The sequence below is a fragment of the Glycine soja genome, chromosome 11, assembly GCF_004193775.1.
Source record: "Glycine soja cultivar W05 chromosome 11, ASM419377v2, whole genome shotgun sequence".
In the NCBI taxonomy this organism is placed as follows: Eukaryota; Viridiplantae; Streptophyta; class Magnoliopsida; order Fabales; family Fabaceae; genus Glycine; species Glycine soja.
The window spans coordinates 4327012-4345216 of NC_041012.1; the positions used below are offsets into that span (position 1 = coordinate 4327012).

General features: G+C 32.3%; 2 protein-coding genes and 1 long non-coding RNA gene across 3 annotated transcripts; 2 read left to right on the plus strand and 1 right to left on the minus strand.

Moving 5' to 3' along the window:
• The first annotated feature begins 4086 nt into the window (after nucleotides 1-4086).
• On the plus strand, nucleotides 4087-5877 carry LOC114375896. The gene is made up of 2 exons (XR_003658865.1): nucleotides 4087-4468; nucleotides 5489-5877. It is a non-coding gene; the product is annotated as an uncharacterized LOC114375896 (long non-coding RNA).
• A 488-nt stretch (nucleotides 5878-6365) lies between these two features.
• Nucleotides 6366-8423, minus strand: LOC114375624 (patatin-like protein 3). Its single transcript, XM_028333454.1, has 7 exons — nucleotides 8224-8423; nucleotides 7920-8107; nucleotides 7588-7777; nucleotides 7321-7485; nucleotides 6916-7218; nucleotides 6661-6836; nucleotides 6366-6563 (listed from the first exon to the last, which is right to left on the minus strand). Exons 1-7 carry the CDS (start codon nucleotides 8356-8358, stop codon nucleotides 6509-6511), a joined length of 1212 nt encoding a protein of 403 aa, XP_028189255.1. The 5' UTR covers nucleotides 8359-8423; the 3' UTR covers nucleotides 6366-6508.
• Nucleotides 8424-12396: 3973 nt separating this feature from the next.
• Nucleotides 12397-16911, plus strand: LOC114373863. Its single transcript, XM_028331418.1, has 6 exons — nucleotides 12397-12718; nucleotides 13459-13691; nucleotides 13767-14025; nucleotides 15463-15642; nucleotides 15722-15877; nucleotides 16375-16911. The coding sequence occupies exons 1-6, from the start codon at nucleotides 12689-12691 to the stop codon at nucleotides 16540-16542; spliced, it is 1026 nt and encodes a 341-aa protein (XP_028187219.1). The 5' UTR covers nucleotides 12397-12688; the 3' UTR covers nucleotides 16543-16911.
• Nucleotides 16912-18205: the final 1294 nt, after the last annotated feature.

Consider the following 18205-nt stretch of genomic DNA (forward strand, 5'->3'; position numbering starts at 1 on the left):
TGGAAAAAATTGTAAGTAAGTCGAATTGAACTGATCTATTTAAAGGATGGGTAGAGTCCAACGGGTATTTAACATCGACTTGGTCGATGCAATATATGTATTTAATACATTAAATAATTCAAAGAATGAATTAATATTTGTATTTATTATAGAAAAGATTTAAAAAAACACTAGTCATGTTTATTAAATATCAATAAAGGAGTTATATACGTAACAACAAAATAATTAAAGAAACATAAACAAATGTGACTTTTCAAAAAAAAAAAAAAAATAAACAAAGGCGACAACGAGGATTAAATCTAAGATCTAAAACATACTATCCAAACACTTCACTATATTGTCTAAAAAAAATTCACTACTATTCTTTGAAATTACAATAATTGGTCAAATTAGTTCCTATGAATTGGGTTTGGTCAAATTAGTTTCTAAAATTTATAAAATAATAAAATAGTGTTATAACAAAAATTTATTTATTTAATACATTAAAAAAAATTCAAGAATCATTTAATATTTATATTTATTATAGGAAAGATTTTAAAAAGTGTGTCCTAGTTATTAAATTTTAATAGATGAGTAATAAATGTATCAGCAAAATAATTAAAGAAAGAGAAAGAAAATATCAATATCTTAATGAGTGAAAGAAAGAAATAAAAAAGTGAATGACAAATTTAATCTTCAAAATTATAATAATTGGGTAAATTGGTCTCTATAATTAATAAAATGATAAACAATTCCTATAACACAAATATATTTATTTAACACATTCAAAAAATTTAAAGAATCACTTAATATTTGTATTTATAATAAGAAAAAACTAAGTATAGTGAGGAAATGATAAACGAAGGGTCATAAATGTATCAACAAAATAATTAAAAAAAAAAGATAAAGAGGATATGTCAATAAAAGAAATAATTAAATAAATGGGTATTTTAGGTCGACTTACCTAATGAAATGAAATGTGTTAAGCCTCCTGCTATAGGACAAAAAACTCAGAATGTCATTTAGGATGACGACTCTTACATAGCTACGTGATAAAAAAATATTTATTTTGATAAATACTTTTTTTTATCAACTTATTATGATAATTAATTTTTTGTTTTTAGGCCATTTTGATAAAAAAAAAAAACCCCAACAATCCTTGGTTCTTTTAGAATCAGGAGCTGATTAAAATTACATGATTACTTTAAAAAGTCTCACATATATAATAATAATAACAAACTTATGATTCTTGTTTTTCATAAGTAGTAAAAAATTCTCTCGCTGTATATTTCAAACACGCATATATAATAATATGATATTAATATAAAATTTACACCATCAATTAATTAAAATATGCAAAATATATGAAATTTGAAGTAATTATTTGAAGAAGAAAAAAATCTTGAATTATATGATATTTTACAAATAGTTTTTATTTATACCATTACTGTGTTCTATTAATTAAATATATATTCCTTTCAATTTTTTTAAAAAAGTTTACGTTTGATTAAGAAAAAGAAGTTTACGTTCAAAATTTTGTAAAAAGTGATTTTTTACGTATATTTAGTTTTATGCAAATAAAAGAACACTTGATTATGCTATTTTTATATTTTTTTTGACAAGGGGGCCTAAGTACAAGAAGACAAAAATTACAAGGAAATTAAACGGGGAGTAGGAACTCCCAAAACATCAGAATCAACAAATGATTCAACTGATTCTTATTTATTTTTTAACAATGAAAACATATAAGATGAAAGTAAAGTTAAATTAGCAATAATTGATACTTTCTTACTATTTATGAAAATGGTAAGTATTTTGAAATGAAAGAGGTAAGTATTGATGTTCTCCATGAAAAAAAAAGACTATCATTCTTTTATGATGTACATCTTAAAATCTATGAATCTAATTAAGTATGTATTTTAGGTATTGTTTCTTAGATCGTTACGATGACATATTTATCTTTAGATAATCGTATTATACTACCATCATAGTATGTGTGATTGTGATTTGTGAAGGTCAGAAGAAAAAGAAAGAACGAGGAGAGGTGATGGAGGATATAGTTAAGTTAGAAATATTTGGAAGTGCTCCAGATGGTGTGTCAACGTCACCGCAGGCATAAAAACTGTTAGCATAAGGACTGCAACTGCAACTTATGCCCCCATTACGTGGTAGGGACCCTTCCTTCCACTGCTATAGCTGCAATAGGAAAGAAAACTAAAAAATACATAGCATCATCAACAATTTATTCATTCATTCATTCATCATGTTCTAAACAAATTAACTAGACATATTTATTTATTTCAAAAAAATAAAAATAAAGAGTGAGATAATAAAAATATAAAAAAGAGAAATGAGTTGAATATATATGGAGAAAGGGACCCAAGAAAAATAGAAATGATGGATGGGGCCCACAGGGTAGGGCAAGGGCAAGCGAGGCAAAGTATCAAAGTGGGCATCGGATTCCAAAATTTGTCGCCATGAAAGGAAAGGAAGGGAATGGGAAAAGGACTTGTCGTCGTTGTATGGGCTTGGCCGCATTTTGGGCGGGGGACCTTGAGAGTCACCAAGACACCGAACTCACAGTCACAGTTCCAAGGAGCAAGTATTTAACCTTCGGAACCTTGTCGCTTAGCGTTGCCATGCAAATAATAATGCTTATTCTGATTTGACGAGTGGAACTTGATGCTCAGAATTATACTCTTTCGTTTTCCATGTGAATTTGTCTTCGAGCCAACCATGCTTGCGATTTGGCCTCGTCTTTGCGACCCTTCCAAACTCACGCACTCTCCGTTAAAACTGCAGTTTAATCCGTTTCTCGTTTTCTGCTACGTACTTTTTTCAATTATCTCTCCCTTTCTGTCCAGATATTTTTCAATAAATACTGTTATTCTCACTGCTTTTTTATTCCCATGACACTTTCCTCAACAATGAAATGGATACAAGACGAATGCAGTCATGTGAAGAAAATTTACATGATTTTGATTTTTTTTTTTAATTAGTCTTTGATATGTACCATATTAATTATGGTATATATCAAAAATCAATTTGAGATAATATGTGGTATGATATATTTAAATACATGCTACATTATATTAACATGTAACGATAAAACACATTTTATAGTTTCCAAATTTATGAGAATTAGATCAATCAAATTCTTTTATATATAAAACTAAAATTACATTTAAACATATTCACAAGGCTAACTATATAACAACCATTTTTTCATAATATATATTATTATGAAAGTAGCATGAAAAATCAATTTGTTTTTTTAAGATCTTTTTTTTTTCTCAAAGTGTGAAAAACCGTGATTTTACTATATTTACAAGTTACTACTAATGACATGTTTGAAAAATTGGAATGAGACAAAACAGTATATTGTTCAAAGATTTGATCATTAACTTGTAAAACTTGTTTGTGAAAATAAAATATTCGCACCCTTAAGCTATAAAGTATGAGAAGTGTAAGCCAAAGATACTATGAGGTGGAATCTGAGACCCTCGTAGGGTGATTAGCATTGATAATATATAGCCAGCAAACAACTAAACCAAAATAAGGTTGAGATACATCCACGCATTCGGTGAAATATTCTATACAAAAAAAATTCAAGAAAAACAAAAATGGATGAGTTGTTTTTTGTGTTTATCGGCGTGCACGTGCAAGCCTTTTGCATGAGCAACTTCTTTATTGCCACAAAATGTGGAAATCTTTGTTTTATTTAACTTTCAGAAGTGTATTTTCTCATTTTTCTGTGAGGAAAATTTTCCTTTTTAAAATCAAAAGGGGTCTGGCTGGCTTTCCGCTACAATTTGCAACAATGGGCCAGTCTTTAAGGAGTTGGGTTTTGACAGAGTTGAGAACCATTTGGGCCTAACAGGAGGTGATCGACGAAGGTTTGGGAACTGCTTGGGGCACCCAGCATTTTTGCTGGTACACCCAGCAGTTTTCCAAAATAAATATTAGCTTTTTCGTTTCTGCATCTTTTTTTTCATAAAGCTGCACTTCCTAAGTATAACTTGCTTCCCTTAATATCTTTTTATGAGCGTTTGTTATGGACGGTGGTGTACAGAAGTTATTCTTTAGAAGTTTAAATTTAGGATTTATCAAATAATATTTTTTGTTGATTACTGAATTGAATAAGTCAGAAGTTATTCTTTTTCTACAAACAAATTAGTCTAAACAATTTAACTAATAAAGCATTTCATGTTCATGTTGCACCCATCTGTAAAACAATATGCCAAAACAGAAGATCCCTGTTAACTTTCACATAAGTTCCATTACTGTCTGCAAATATTACTTAATTTAATTGTTCAGTTTTGAGCTACTTGTTTGGCCATGGGATTATTAGTGTTTCAAAGGTTTTTTATTGCCTCCCTTGTTTTTATATTTAAAATATTTAATATTTCTGTCTGCATATCTAATCTGGTATTATCTGCAAGAAACAATGAAAGTGGACGAATGGTGCTAAATCAAACCTTTACAATTGGTAATTTTAGTTTGTACAATATAGAATGCTATGAACTCATGATTTGTTGTTTGAGGAATTAGAAACTGTGTATGTCTTTACCCCTTGATTATGTTGCATGGAATGGGTTCTAGTATCCCTTTTGAATTATGATATGGATTACAGCATCTTTAAAAAAATTATGGGCATGACATGGAATATAAAAAAATTCAAAATAATAAGCTTTTGGTTTTGACTCCCTAGGGCTTGGTAGAGATAATGGAAAATGGAAATGACTGAATAGTTTACTCTACTCTTGATGGTGTGGGTGAACAGTAGGGATTGTAGACACTGATGAACAGACTATAGTTAAAGTGCTGTCCTTTTTCAGATCATTTTCATATTACAGGACGAGTGGCCAGAAATTGTTGGCCCAAAGTGAAATTGAGCTCACAACGTTCCACTTTCAATCAGCTCAGATGTTTTTCTGTTGTAAGCACATACGAAGTGATTTTTATCCCAAATTTTCCCATTCTTCCACTACATCAGCTAAACTAAGCTTCAAGCATACGCTTCGTAATATTTTAAATGTGTATCCTGCTTAAAAACCTTTTGAAACTTAGTCAGTGGCTTATAATATTTAATTGAGGAAGTGACGTGCATGCTGCTTATCTTTCCCTTCTTTTTTATGTTTGTTTGTTTCAAGATAAAGCACGTCACCGGAACTCACACCATTAAACTATGTTTCATCACAAGATTTATAAGAGAAAATTGTCATAGAGATGATTTTCAAATAATGCTTATATGAAGCTGTAAATAATTGAACCGTAAAATTTGGTACTTTATATAATTGAACTGTAAAATTTCATTTCCATTCAACCTGCTAATATGGTAAAGTGTTCAGTACAGTGGAAACAAATGGCCTAATACGGTAATACATTGTATACATACGACGTAGTTATGACTCTGATACATGTAATAACTGCCTTTTAAATTCAGTGTAAGTCTCTTTGGCTAGGTTTTGTTATATCACTAACAGTAACTACGTGGTAAATTTTACAGAACCAATGCTGACTATTGGCAGCATCAACCCTGTGATGTGGAATGACGACTGGACAGTTGTAACGGAAGATGGAAGCCTTTCTGCACAGTTTGAACACACCATTCTGATAACTCCTGACGGGGCTGAGATTATGACTGAATGCTGAATGATGCAACATTTATTATTCGTGGAAACCACATGGAAAACTTCATTATTTAGATGCAATTGATTTCAAAAAGTTTTTGCTGGAACTTACCCTAGGTGGGTGGGGGTGGGGGGGGAACTGTTTCATTTTTTTTGTGTAATCTGTTTTCCTGTTTGTATCTGTAACATAGTTTATGCTGTCTTCCGTGCTCCAATTGATAATTATACATATTCTTTCGTTATATATTTGTTTGCTTGAGGTGCAGTTCATGAATTTCACGCGGAGCCAAGAGCACTGCCCTAATTGTCGGAACTATTTATGCTAAAAATATAAAATGTATTCAATAAATATTATATTATTGTTTACTATCCATACTATCTAATCATAATATTGTTTTCTTTGGAGATTCATTATTGATTTAAGCATACTAAGATAACGTAAATCAAAACTAAATACCAGTCCATCTACTAAAATAATTATAATTTAAGTATTACATTAAGTTTATTATTCTACTCAATAATTTATAATATGATCTCTTCCGTTGGAAAATTCCATCAGACACCAATCAAAGAATTTTATAACGGCAAATTACACATGTCGTACAACTAGTTTAACATTAAATAATAAATTTTGCTTTTACTTTAGAGTATAATTCTCAAATATGTAATTTTTTTACACCATTAACTAATTAAAAAAAATTGGGATAACTTTTAAATAGTTATTATAAAAAATAATAAACTAATTACCATATATGACAACTTATATTAAAGCATGACAATTTATAATTAGGCAACAATGGAAATAATGTTTATACTATCAATAGAATTTAAGTTTGAATATCGGCAACAATTATTTTCTTCATTCAGCTGGCGATCATTTACTTCCCATCTTCTTGTCATTGTGAGTTGGACTTTCTCCCCTTTCTTGCCTCCGAAAGTAATTTTGCAAACCTGCAAGCATCAATTTTATTAAAGGTGCTGAAGCTTATTTTGTCTTGGTTACTGCTACAAAATATATTAACTTAAATAGAGAATAAATAAAATGAACCTTTTGAGTGCTTCCACATTGGTGCCTTTATCTGGAACTGGTTCATAGAGACCCGTATCTAGATTCACCCGCGTAACTGTATTCTTCAGTAACTGCTGGCCCACTTTGACCAGATTATCCAAATTCTCTTTAGTAGCTACATCCACAGATGCTAAATCCCCCTTTAATGTATTGTCCTGATGGAATGAGTTTTAAAGAAAAATCAATTATTAGAGAACTTCACCTAGATAGTAATAATAATAAAAGGTAACTTACTTGAATGCGGAGGTAGTTGTCTTCAGATTGAAGCGCACTAAAAACCACACAGTTGTGGTAGTCAACCATATCAAAGCTTGCTTCGCTAAAACAATCCAAAATGGGAGTTGATCCAGAGTTGAATAACCAGGTTAAAATTCCCCATTTTGACACCATCTTAGCGTTGTATTTGTGCTCACTCTTGTTTGATCCAGTCCCTATTGAGAGAACAAGAAAACGACTATACTCCAAAGGGTTGATACTAATTCCCCCATTTCCCTTCCTTATCAGTTGCTTTGTCACTTCTCTAATTGCACATAAAGTCTGCACATATATATAAGAAGAACCAAATTAAGTCTTAATATTAAAAAAAATATGCTTGACAATTATATATTGCTACCTTTTGCTTTGTGTCAAGAATCTCACCGGATTATTAGCAGCCACACTGCCATCAATAAGGTTGAATTCTTTTATCACTTTTCCTTGTTCATCTTGTTTTGTAAAATAATGAGCCGGCAAAAATGTTGGAGCGGCCGAAGTGGCTATGCAAATATCTGACAGTAGTACATCTAACGTTGGCTCCTTCGCCATCTGCACAAGATGCATGTTTCAAATTTTCAAGATTCACAACAATTTCAAGAAAAAAGTTAACAATATATATACTAGTAATTAAAAGATCTAACTAACAATGACCTGATACGAGGAAAAGATGGTAGGTTGAAGTATCTTGACGTCAAAAGTTGGAATAACAACGTTCGTCAAGGTTTGGTGCAACTTTGTGCCCCCTAACTTGTTTCTTATCAACTCATGGAAATGCTTCCCGTCGTACTTAGGTCCTGTCAAAGCTTTCCCTATGTTTACCAACGGAGCGAATATTCCCCCCCTGCAGTTACGTGAAGCCAGTCAAAAGTCTTATAGACACGCATATCTGTTAAGTCTCTCTCTCTCTCTCTCTCTATATATATATATATATATATATGAAGCATTGTAATCATATATATGTGATATTACTATATTAGTAATACCTTTTCTGGGGGAAGATTTGTGGAGAGTTTTCGAGGTAAAATGGCACTATTTCATTGGCAGCAAATAAAGGGCGATTGTTGGCCTTTGGATTTGGAGCTGCTAACATGGAAGCAACGAGTCCCCCTGTACTTGTCCCAGCAATTACATCAAAATAATCTGCAAGCCTTGCATCCTCACCGTCTAACTCCTACATACACATTAATTCAAAAGCATGCATTATTAAGATCTATTTTAGAATTAAACACGTGACGTGTGTGCTCAGTGCAATTTTTTTTGCTTCAATGTAGTATATATATTATTAACCTGAAGTTGAGACTCAAGGTAATCAAGAATAACGCCGGGAATGATTCCTCGGATACCACCACCATCAATGCTGAGAACCGTAATCAGATTCTCATATTTTGGAGCCGGAGCTTCGGGAGAAGATGGATTTTCCATGGTTGTTTGAAAAATAAAATCAACTCAATGATTAGTAACAAGCGTGTAGGTATGGATGAAGAAGTTTTGAGGCACCTTGCTGCAAGCAAAACTATGGGTACTATATATATATATATTTCACGCAAACCATGAGATAGCTTGTGGCAATTAAAGAACTTCAAAATTATATATGTTTTACTTTATTTTTTAATTTCTTTTCTGCATCTCCGTCTGTCAGTTTGAATTTCAATAATTGGGCCAGAGGTTGTTCTTGTAATATAAGTTATATGTGTTAAACAAGAATAAGAAAAGACTGACATGCTAAATGATAATAGAAGAATTCTTAAAAGTTGTTATGGTGTTCACGTTAATTAATAGGAAAATGCTTATCATCTATTCATTTTTTCTTGTGTTCCACTCTTAATTCATTTTTTTTCTTACATTACTTATCAGATTTACTATTATTTTTCTACCTTTTCTCTTAATTTTCTCTTTTCTTTCCATTTTTGTTTTCACTACTCCAATTCATCCCATCCAATTTTGGAGTGTACAAATATCATCATTGCTCCACATAAAAACAAGATTTTAGAAACATTTATTTTTTTGGGCCAGTAATTAAATAAGTATGGAGACACCAAGGTACAAAGAGAGCATCCCTGCAATAACAGTACTAAAGCCCTTAAATTTTCTTACGTATCAAAGAATTTCTCTAAACATTATTACAATATGATAAGTTTTGAATGTTTTCATCAAGATATCAGATGTATTTATCAAAATTTTCAATTTAAAATCCTTCTACAAAGTACTAAGAAAAGTTGTAGTAAAATTTGTACTGGCATATACTCATTGAAAGAACAAGACTCTACAAATTACAATAAATTAAACGTCGTCAGACTAATGATAAATGAAAGTCATTGATGTGGGGTTTAAAAGTTTATCCATGCAGAAAAAACCGATAAGCATCCCGAGTCTCTAGATAGACCGGGTCTGTGTGTATATATATATATATATATATATATATATATTACACGCTATCCACTACGGTCATTCACAGCTAGCTGTTGCTTAATTGGCGGTTGGCCCCTACTTCACAAGAAATCGGATATGGTGGAATCGTTGTATATTTTATCATTATCACAAATCACATTTTTTTATAGAAATTCCATTTCATTATAGAACACGCGATCCTAACCTAATGCTTAGAATTCAGATTGACAAACAAAATAAGAATTAATCAATTAACAACCAAGGAATTATTTGGTATGATTATTTTCTTTAATGCTTCCTCTCAGACTGGAGTGTATGTTAGTTAATGACACACAACTTAATTAATTATTGAGTAGCATTTCAAACTTTATTAGACTCAACGGTTTGGTGAATAAATCAGTTGACTTATAGTTCTATCCCCGCATGTTCTGTAATCTCTTCCTTCTTTTTGAGTTAATGGTATTTCCTTTGGTGTGCTACAGAGTTTTAGTAGCAGGTGGGGGTTTCAATCTCGTTGGGATTCCGTTCGCCACTTTGAGGCTTCTGCTTGTCACCTCTTTTGCTAAAAAAAATAAATAAATTTACATTTGCATTATAATCGTACAGGAACTATTAAGCAAATCTATGAAGAGCTTCAACCATGGGTTGTCATGCATTATGGCGTTTACTTCCCATCTTGTGAGTTGGGTTGTCATGCATTATACCTTAGCTAGTTTTTCTCGCGTAACTCTACTCTTTAATAACTTCTGGTTCACTTTTGCAGATTATGCAAATTCTCTTCAGTAGCTATATCCTCAGACGTTAAATCCCCCTCTAATGTATTGTCCTGATTGACTATTGAAGCAACCATTCCAAGTTTTTAAGCAATTTAACTAATTACGAGTATTATTAAATAGACGACAATTGAACCTCACCAAAAACGTAGTAACTGTTTCAAATCCGCTTATAGAACAGTAAAAAAAAATAAAAAATAAAAATTGATGAATTGTACAAGTTAATGTTGCACGGCAAGAGAAAATTAACCATAACTTCGGTGGCAAGTAGTAGTAAGTAATAACTAAGATTTGTTTGAAGTTAAATTTGAAAATAAAGCTTGCTTAAATAAAATGAGGATGAAATTATTTTTAAATCAGTTTTAAAATTATTTTAACTTACTTTTAGGAAGAAGAAAAAAAGTTCCATAATTCTAATTTCACGTTTGTAAATTTTTTAACTTAATTACTGCTGTGTCAATCACATTTATATATGTTGGAAACTGATATTCCCTTCATTCTCTTTAAATTTGCTGCTTGTGGGAACAAGAAAGGGCTGCTATAGGGAATGGAACATTTGCTTTACGCTCTAGTGTCTAGCTTTTTGGCTATGAGTCACATTTGGTTTGTAACTTGATGAAATTTCAATATGCTGGTTTTCTTAATTTTTATGCTACAACTGGTGTAGGATGTATGGTGTCCTGGTTTTGGATCTTTGAGATAAATTTTTTGAGTTGGAGGACAGCAAAACCATCAAAGAAGTAACAGAGAAGAATGAATTGGACTTAATTCAGCACCCTCATTCTCATTCATGTAGCAAATACAAAGCTAAATAGCAGTCTCATGAGCCATGGGCCCATTGCTCAACCGAATACCACAATCTTATATCAAACCAACAACCAGCTTCTAGAAGCTATGAGTCATCACTATAATTCTCTATTTGTAATAAACAAAACCAAAACATAATAATCACCTTAGGCTTAACACTGGTTCTTTTTGGGCCTACTAAATTGGGCTTTATCGTCTTAGGTCATAAGATTGAGATACGTCCAAATCTGAAGTACGTCTTTTATAGTCTCAAGCCTATTTTTGCTAGATGATTTAAACATAGTATGAATTTTCTTGATTCATATTATTGTTTTATAGGCGTATTTGTTAGAAGAGGGAAATGAACTTTTTTTTAGAGCTATATTTGGGACGATGAGAGGTTAAGCTTTAGTAATTGAAAGATGTTAAAATGTGGAAGAATATAATAAATACAATACAAATTATGCTAAAAAATTAAAGTTCATGCCCAATTGCATTTCATCAAGCAAATTTGACTTGGGTCAGTCGAGAATTAACAAGATTTATAGGCTACAACAATCAAGCTAAAAGGTCCAAATTCAACAAAGGTTACTAAATAAGGCCCAAGCCTGGTTTAAAAAACTATTAAAAATGATAACTTCTATCTAATTAACTTAATTTTAATTAAAAAATACTTACTACTATTTTTTGTGTGAACAGATTCCAACTAATATTAAAAATATCTCTTAATTAATTTAATTTCAATTTTTTTGACAGTTTTTAATTTCAATATTTAGAAGATAATTATACAACAATTAATTTGATTGCTTTTAAAAAAAGTAATTTACATTTATAATTAATTTAAAAATCATAAAAAATAAATAAGAAAATACCATTTCATTATGTAAAAAGGTGAAAAAAATTACACAATAAAAATATAATTTTGTTAACAAAATATACAACTGAATAAAAATATAATAACTTGATTTTTCATCTAACTTGATTTATGATCACTCGTGCTGTGTGTGCTGCGTAAAAAAAAATACATTTATTCTGTGTGTCAGAATTTTATGAATGATTTTATTCCATACAAGGCTTTTTAAAGATTTTATTCTATGTGAAAAACCATTCACATGAAACTAGCACATGCCAATATTTATAATATTTTTACATTTAAATTAAGAATAGCATTTATTCACGTAACACCCTATAAAGAATAACATGAAAATCATCACATTTAAGAGCTTATCAAAATTTACTCAATAAAAATCATTAACTTTTTAAATACACTATACTGATTGGATCAAAATTAGAATCCAATACTAAACCAATACTAAAGCCAAAATAAATAACTAATTTTAGTGTGCTTTTTTCTTTTCTGTTCTCCCTCCTCTCCATACTCCATCACATTATCACACGCATGGGCTCTTGCATGTGGGCCTCACTTACCAAACCACCGATACACACGCCAAATTTGTTTTATTAATTTTAAACTTGTTAATAGTGATAATCATCGTCTTCGTCATCATAATACGAATAGTAAAAGAAAAGAAAGTGGAAGAAGATTAATAAAAAAAGTGTAGTATTTTGAGAGAAAGAAGAAACAGACAATAAGCATAGGGAACTGTGAAGAGCTGAAGGGAACCAACCTTGTTTTTGTTGTTCTCGTGTTGTTCGTCTGGATTGGGTTGGGTTGGCTTCAGGGCTTTGAATGCCATCTGGGGTTTCTTTCTCAGGCTATCAAGCTCCAAAGCTGACCCCTTTCTCTCAGTTCTTACTTCTTCTTCTTCTTCTTCTGTTCTTCTCTTTCTCTCTCTAGAACTACAATGGTAGAAGACGTGTGTTTCCTCTACAAGGTACTTCCTTTCTACCTCCTTATTGCTCCTTTTTACTGTCAAAATTTTTGCTCTTTTACACAATGTGCTTCTTCTCTTGCTTCCCTTATTTGTCAATTATTCTAACCTGCTTCTCTATGTACTGTTTTGCTGAAACGTTTTAACTTTCTACCATATTTGGGGGTTTCTCTATCTCTTTTTTAAAAATTATTTTTGAGTTTTTGTTGGCACTTTATCCTCAAATTCTGGTGCTTTAACTTGAGTGAACAAGGGGAAGAAGAAATAGTCACGCGGGTTCGAAGAAAAATTTGTTTGAATTCCTGAAAAGAGTTATTGACACTGATATGGGTTTAAAGAGGAACACTTTAGCACCGCCCAAGAAAAAGAGGAAAACTTTAAGCTCCTTTGCACGTTTCTGGGTTATTATCTGAATTCGGGTGCTCATTATTCCTCGTTGTATATGTTTATTGATGATTATAACCAAATGTGTGCATCTGTTGTGTTAAGGACTTGCCTCGCTGGAATTTTGTTTGTACATGCCTCACTGAGATTAATGCTTTACGCTTCTAAATTTTTTCATATATTTGGTATTATATTGAGCACCAATTTGATAATTTCCTGTGCTTCTTTTACCATTTTATGTTCTTCTGGGATTTGGGGAGGGGAGGCTCCATAAATTTACCTATTCGACACCCTTCGCAGTGATTTAAGTTATCCCATTATTCACATTCTAGTAACTTTTTCCTCATATGTGGTTGCAGGAAATTCTTGTTATGAAGCCTCCAAAGAGATCACCAATGTTGTTAAGGATGGCAGTCGTAATATTTTCAATGGTTTGTGGCGTTTTTATCTTCTCTGTGTGTCTAATGCAGATAAGCACCCAAGCTAGGACTACATTTATGGACTTTAAAGTCATTGACAACCATTCTCAGAGTATATTGAAGCTAATGAATACTCACCTACTACATTATCCTAAACCCGCATCCTTTAGCAGGTAATGAGAAGTTTCTGTCAATCTTTATCAGTTGACTTTAATAAGGTGCTCATTGATTGTCTTGTTTGTTGCCAGGAACGAGTGCGCTCATAATCCTGTACTGTTCTTTGCCATATTGTCCAATCAGAGATCCGGTAGTGGGTGGTTTGAGACCCTTTTGAATAGCCACATTAATGTAAGCTCCAATGGGGAGATATTTTCTGTTAGAGAGAGAAGGCAAAATGTTTCTTCAATTTTGCATACTTTAGATAAAGTTTACAATTTGGACTGGTTCAATAGTGCTTCCAAGAATGAGTGCTCTGCTGCAACTGGCTTGAAGTGGATGCTTAATCAGGTGCACATACTTTTTGTTAGTTTTCTGAGCAGTGTACTGTTGTCAACAGCCCAACACATTCACTAATATTAATGCTTGTCCAATGGCTTAGGCAAGTTTTGTGTGTGTGTGTGTTTGCAAAAGAGACTGCTATCAAACTTTGCCCAATTATCTGTCATGGGATTGTGGTTTATGCTGTAGTATTGTGTTAGTTTATGCTGTTGAACATGTATTGGCCTGAAGGATTGTCTAGATTTTTCACAAAACTCTTCATAAGTAATTCCCCATTGACCTCAAATCTATACTCTAATATCACATGCTAATCATAAAATATGTTATGGTTTACTGACTCATTAGTTGCAAACTGAACTCCTAGAGTATGTTGAAGTTCTCTTGACCTTTATGTTTTTGTTATAGAAATTTCAAGAAGAAAAACATGGCTTATGCTATTTCTTTTAGTAGGCATAGTTGCATTTTAATTTTACACCCAATAACCGTTCCATGTATTTCTGTTGTGGAGAATTTAAGTTATAGATAACTCATTTGCTGACTGCCAGTTGTGAGCATTGAATAGAAATGAGCTACACAGTTGCACATGAATGTAATCTGAGCTGTGAAGTTCACAGCACAAGTGGTGTTACATCTGATAGCAGTGGCAAGTTTTACCAGAAAGAGATGCGGTGGACTCAGATAATCCTGATGAGTAATTTTTAGTAAATTTGGTCAAATTTAGTTAAATATGGGTGTATAAACCTGATCAACTTTATGAAAGTATTAATGAAGTTGCTTGCAAAATAGAATGGGGACTACAGCATCTTGCTCTCCAAATTTTCTTACTGATATCCAATATTAAAGTGATATTACTCATGCGTGCCTGTTTTTCAATCTTGCTTTTTATAAATATTAATATTTTTATACCTTTTTAAGGAGAGTCATACAGCCATACTGGTGATCTATCCACGCATATTTTGAAAAGATGAGAATATGCCATTCAAATATCTCTGGTCATTATTACTGTAGGATGCTTCATGTGAAATTGTACTATCTTCTGGGTTCCCTAAGTTCTACCTATTTATCCTCCTTTTCAGTTGTATATTATATTTACTAAGAGTATCATACGTGCTAAAATTCAAAGATGCCATTTAATAGTTTTTTTTGCTCTACTTATTTCTTTGACCTTCAGTCACCTTGTGTTTAAAATGCACTTCTACTGTTACTTCAGGATCAGGAATCGTAAATGTGAAAGCAATCACCTTTAGTTATAGATTTATGGACTGGAATTTTCTTGTGGCTATTAAAAATGTGGAATTTGGCATATGCTACGATTATACCTCACATCTTCTTGCTGTCCTGCTCTCTCTCCCCTCCCTCTCACACTCTGTTTACTTCCATCTAGTTTCTGTTGATGTTTGATCTGACTTGAAGTAATAAAAGAACCAAGACGTCTGAATTATGCAGGGATTGATGGAGCACCATAAGGAAATAGCAGAGTATTTCAATCGTAGACGTGTTTCTATTATATTTCTTTTCCGGAGAAACTTGCTACGCAGGATGGTATCAATGCTAGCCAATTCATATGACCGTTATGCCAAGCTATTGAATGGAACACACAAGGCTCATGTACACTCTGCAGAAGAGGTATCTCCATCCATCTTTCCTTTGATTTCTGTTATGGTCATGGAATGAAGCTCATATTTGCCTATTTGGTTTCTTTTAGGCTGAGATTCTTTCAAAGTACAAGCCTATCATAAATTCTACATCATTGCTGGATGACTTACAGGATATGGAGATGAGATCTGCTAAGGCTTTAGAATACTTCTACAGCACTCGGCATATGATTGTGTACTATGAGGATCTTATGAGAAATCACACAGTAAGGACCTCATCATAAATTCCTAAATCTTCTACCAAAATTTGCAACAAAAAAAAGAAGAGAAAGAAAAATCCTTTTGGATGTAATGCCATCACAATCTGCTAGTAATAACTGCTATGTGATTCACAGGTATTGAATTTGAGTTAGCTAAATAGTTGTCCCAAAATATGATAACAAAGGAAGAAATTTCAATTTTATTAATGGATTTAGATCTCCTATAGTGAAGGGTAACACTTCAGAAAGTATAGTTATATATATATGTGTTGATTAAAAAAAATCAGTTGTTGAGATTTTAACAACTTCATTGTTTGTTATACATTTTATCAGTCTCAACTGTTGATGTTCTTCTAGTCAAACATTATAACTGCATTTTGTTCTCTAATGTGCACCCCTGGAGACATTTTAACCAAGTCCAACTCTGTCTTCCTGCATTCACTTTTATTTCTTCCCCGTTTTCACTTTTCATTACATTATTGCATTGACTGTGTTTCATGCAGAAGCTAAAAGATGTGCAAGATTTTTTAGGATTGCCACAGATGGAGTTAACGAGCCGTCACGTTAAGATACATAGAGGACCGTTGTCAGACCACATTCAGAACTGGGACGATGTTAACAAGACGCTGAAAGGAACCATTTATGAGAGTTTTCTTGAAGCTGACTATTAGTCGTAGTCTCTTCTATTCTAATTGCTGGAGAAAGGTGTAAATACCATACCAACTTTTCTGATCTTTTGTCCCCCCAGGAAAGCCTCAGGGTTCAAAAGTTTTGGTTTTGGTTCTGGAACATTACCTCAGTGTTCTGATGCCTTTTTTTTGTCACCACTTCGTGATCAACTAACACCGTTGATGAATTGAATGCTTCTTGTTTCTTTGTAGTCTTTATTTTGTTTATTTTTTTTTCCTTTCCTTGGTGAACTTGTATATTCCTTTGCCGCTAATTGATTGAAGTAGAGAGGAGCATTGTTTTGTTCAAACCGGTGTTTAATAATTTCCTTGGTGAACATGTATATTCCTTTGTCACCACTTCGTGATCAACTATTAATTGTTTTAGGAATTTAGCTTTTCTTAGTCACGGGCATCAAGTACTTTTTAACTTATGATTTGTTTTTTTTTCCCACTGTGATGAGCCTCTAAGACAGTTCATCATCGATCTTGATGCCTCCTCTATGGGTAGAGCAAGCAAATACCAATGGCAATCAGGCTTTGTGCTTGATGAGAAACATTTTTGTAGAATAATTTCTTAACATTATTTATTTGGCTGATAAAAATTAATTAATTTTGGTGTTAACAATATCGTCATACTAGTTCGCTATATTTACTGACGTCACGTGATACTATTTTTTACTAAAAAGAAGTTGAGAAAATCTAATTGTCTAAAGTTCATTAGGCAGCGACACTAATGACATTCTAACATATGTCAGCATTTGAAAATGACTAAGCTTGCTACTTGATCACTGACTTTGGGTGACGTGGTACCGTTCTTTCATTAACACGGTTACATCACATGGATCTATTGCGCTTTTAGACAGCAAGTAAATTTGTTGCAACACAATTGATCACACAAAAAGGAAAGAAGAAAAAAAATCTCATCACTTGTTAGCTTTATTGCTTAAATTAAAACAACAAAGACAAAAACACGAGCCCAACTACACCAAAGCTAAAGGAAGAATATTACAGCAGTGCACAACAGATAAACTGGATTAAACATTCAAAATGAAAAGGATTAGACATTTATAAGACATAATTGTGAAAATGCTCTAATGTTGGTTCGGAACCTTCTGACTCAAACAAGTATATATAAGACATAATTGTGAGTTTGTGACCAAAATTTGAAATGAACAAGATTATACATTTCGATCCAATTCAATCAGTTTTTGCTGGGTTGGGTTAACGGGCCAAAGAACTCTCTTGTGCTCCCGAAGTAGAATTAGCCTCCACAACTTTAAGGCAGACTATTTTAGTATTGCATTGCATGTGCCGATTGTAAAAAGAAGTTGCACTAACAGCCAAGGCTACTTGCAACCAACCACAGCACAAATTCTTTTAACCATGACGCTGGAAAATATTCACCTTAATATTCAGTTGCAATCTAGTTGGAAAGCTTACTCTAAGTGAATTCCTAACGGAGATCCACTGTCCTCAGAAGAGAGAAATGGTTAATTAATCTTCGTGCAGGTTAAAACAAAAAAAATTAAAACACAATATATATTGATACAAAAATGACACACTGATGTAAATTTCATAGTTAGTTGAGAATTTACATACAAAATTAACATTAACCTCTTTTAAATTTAAATAAAAACAATGATGTAAAAAGAAGTATTTTTTT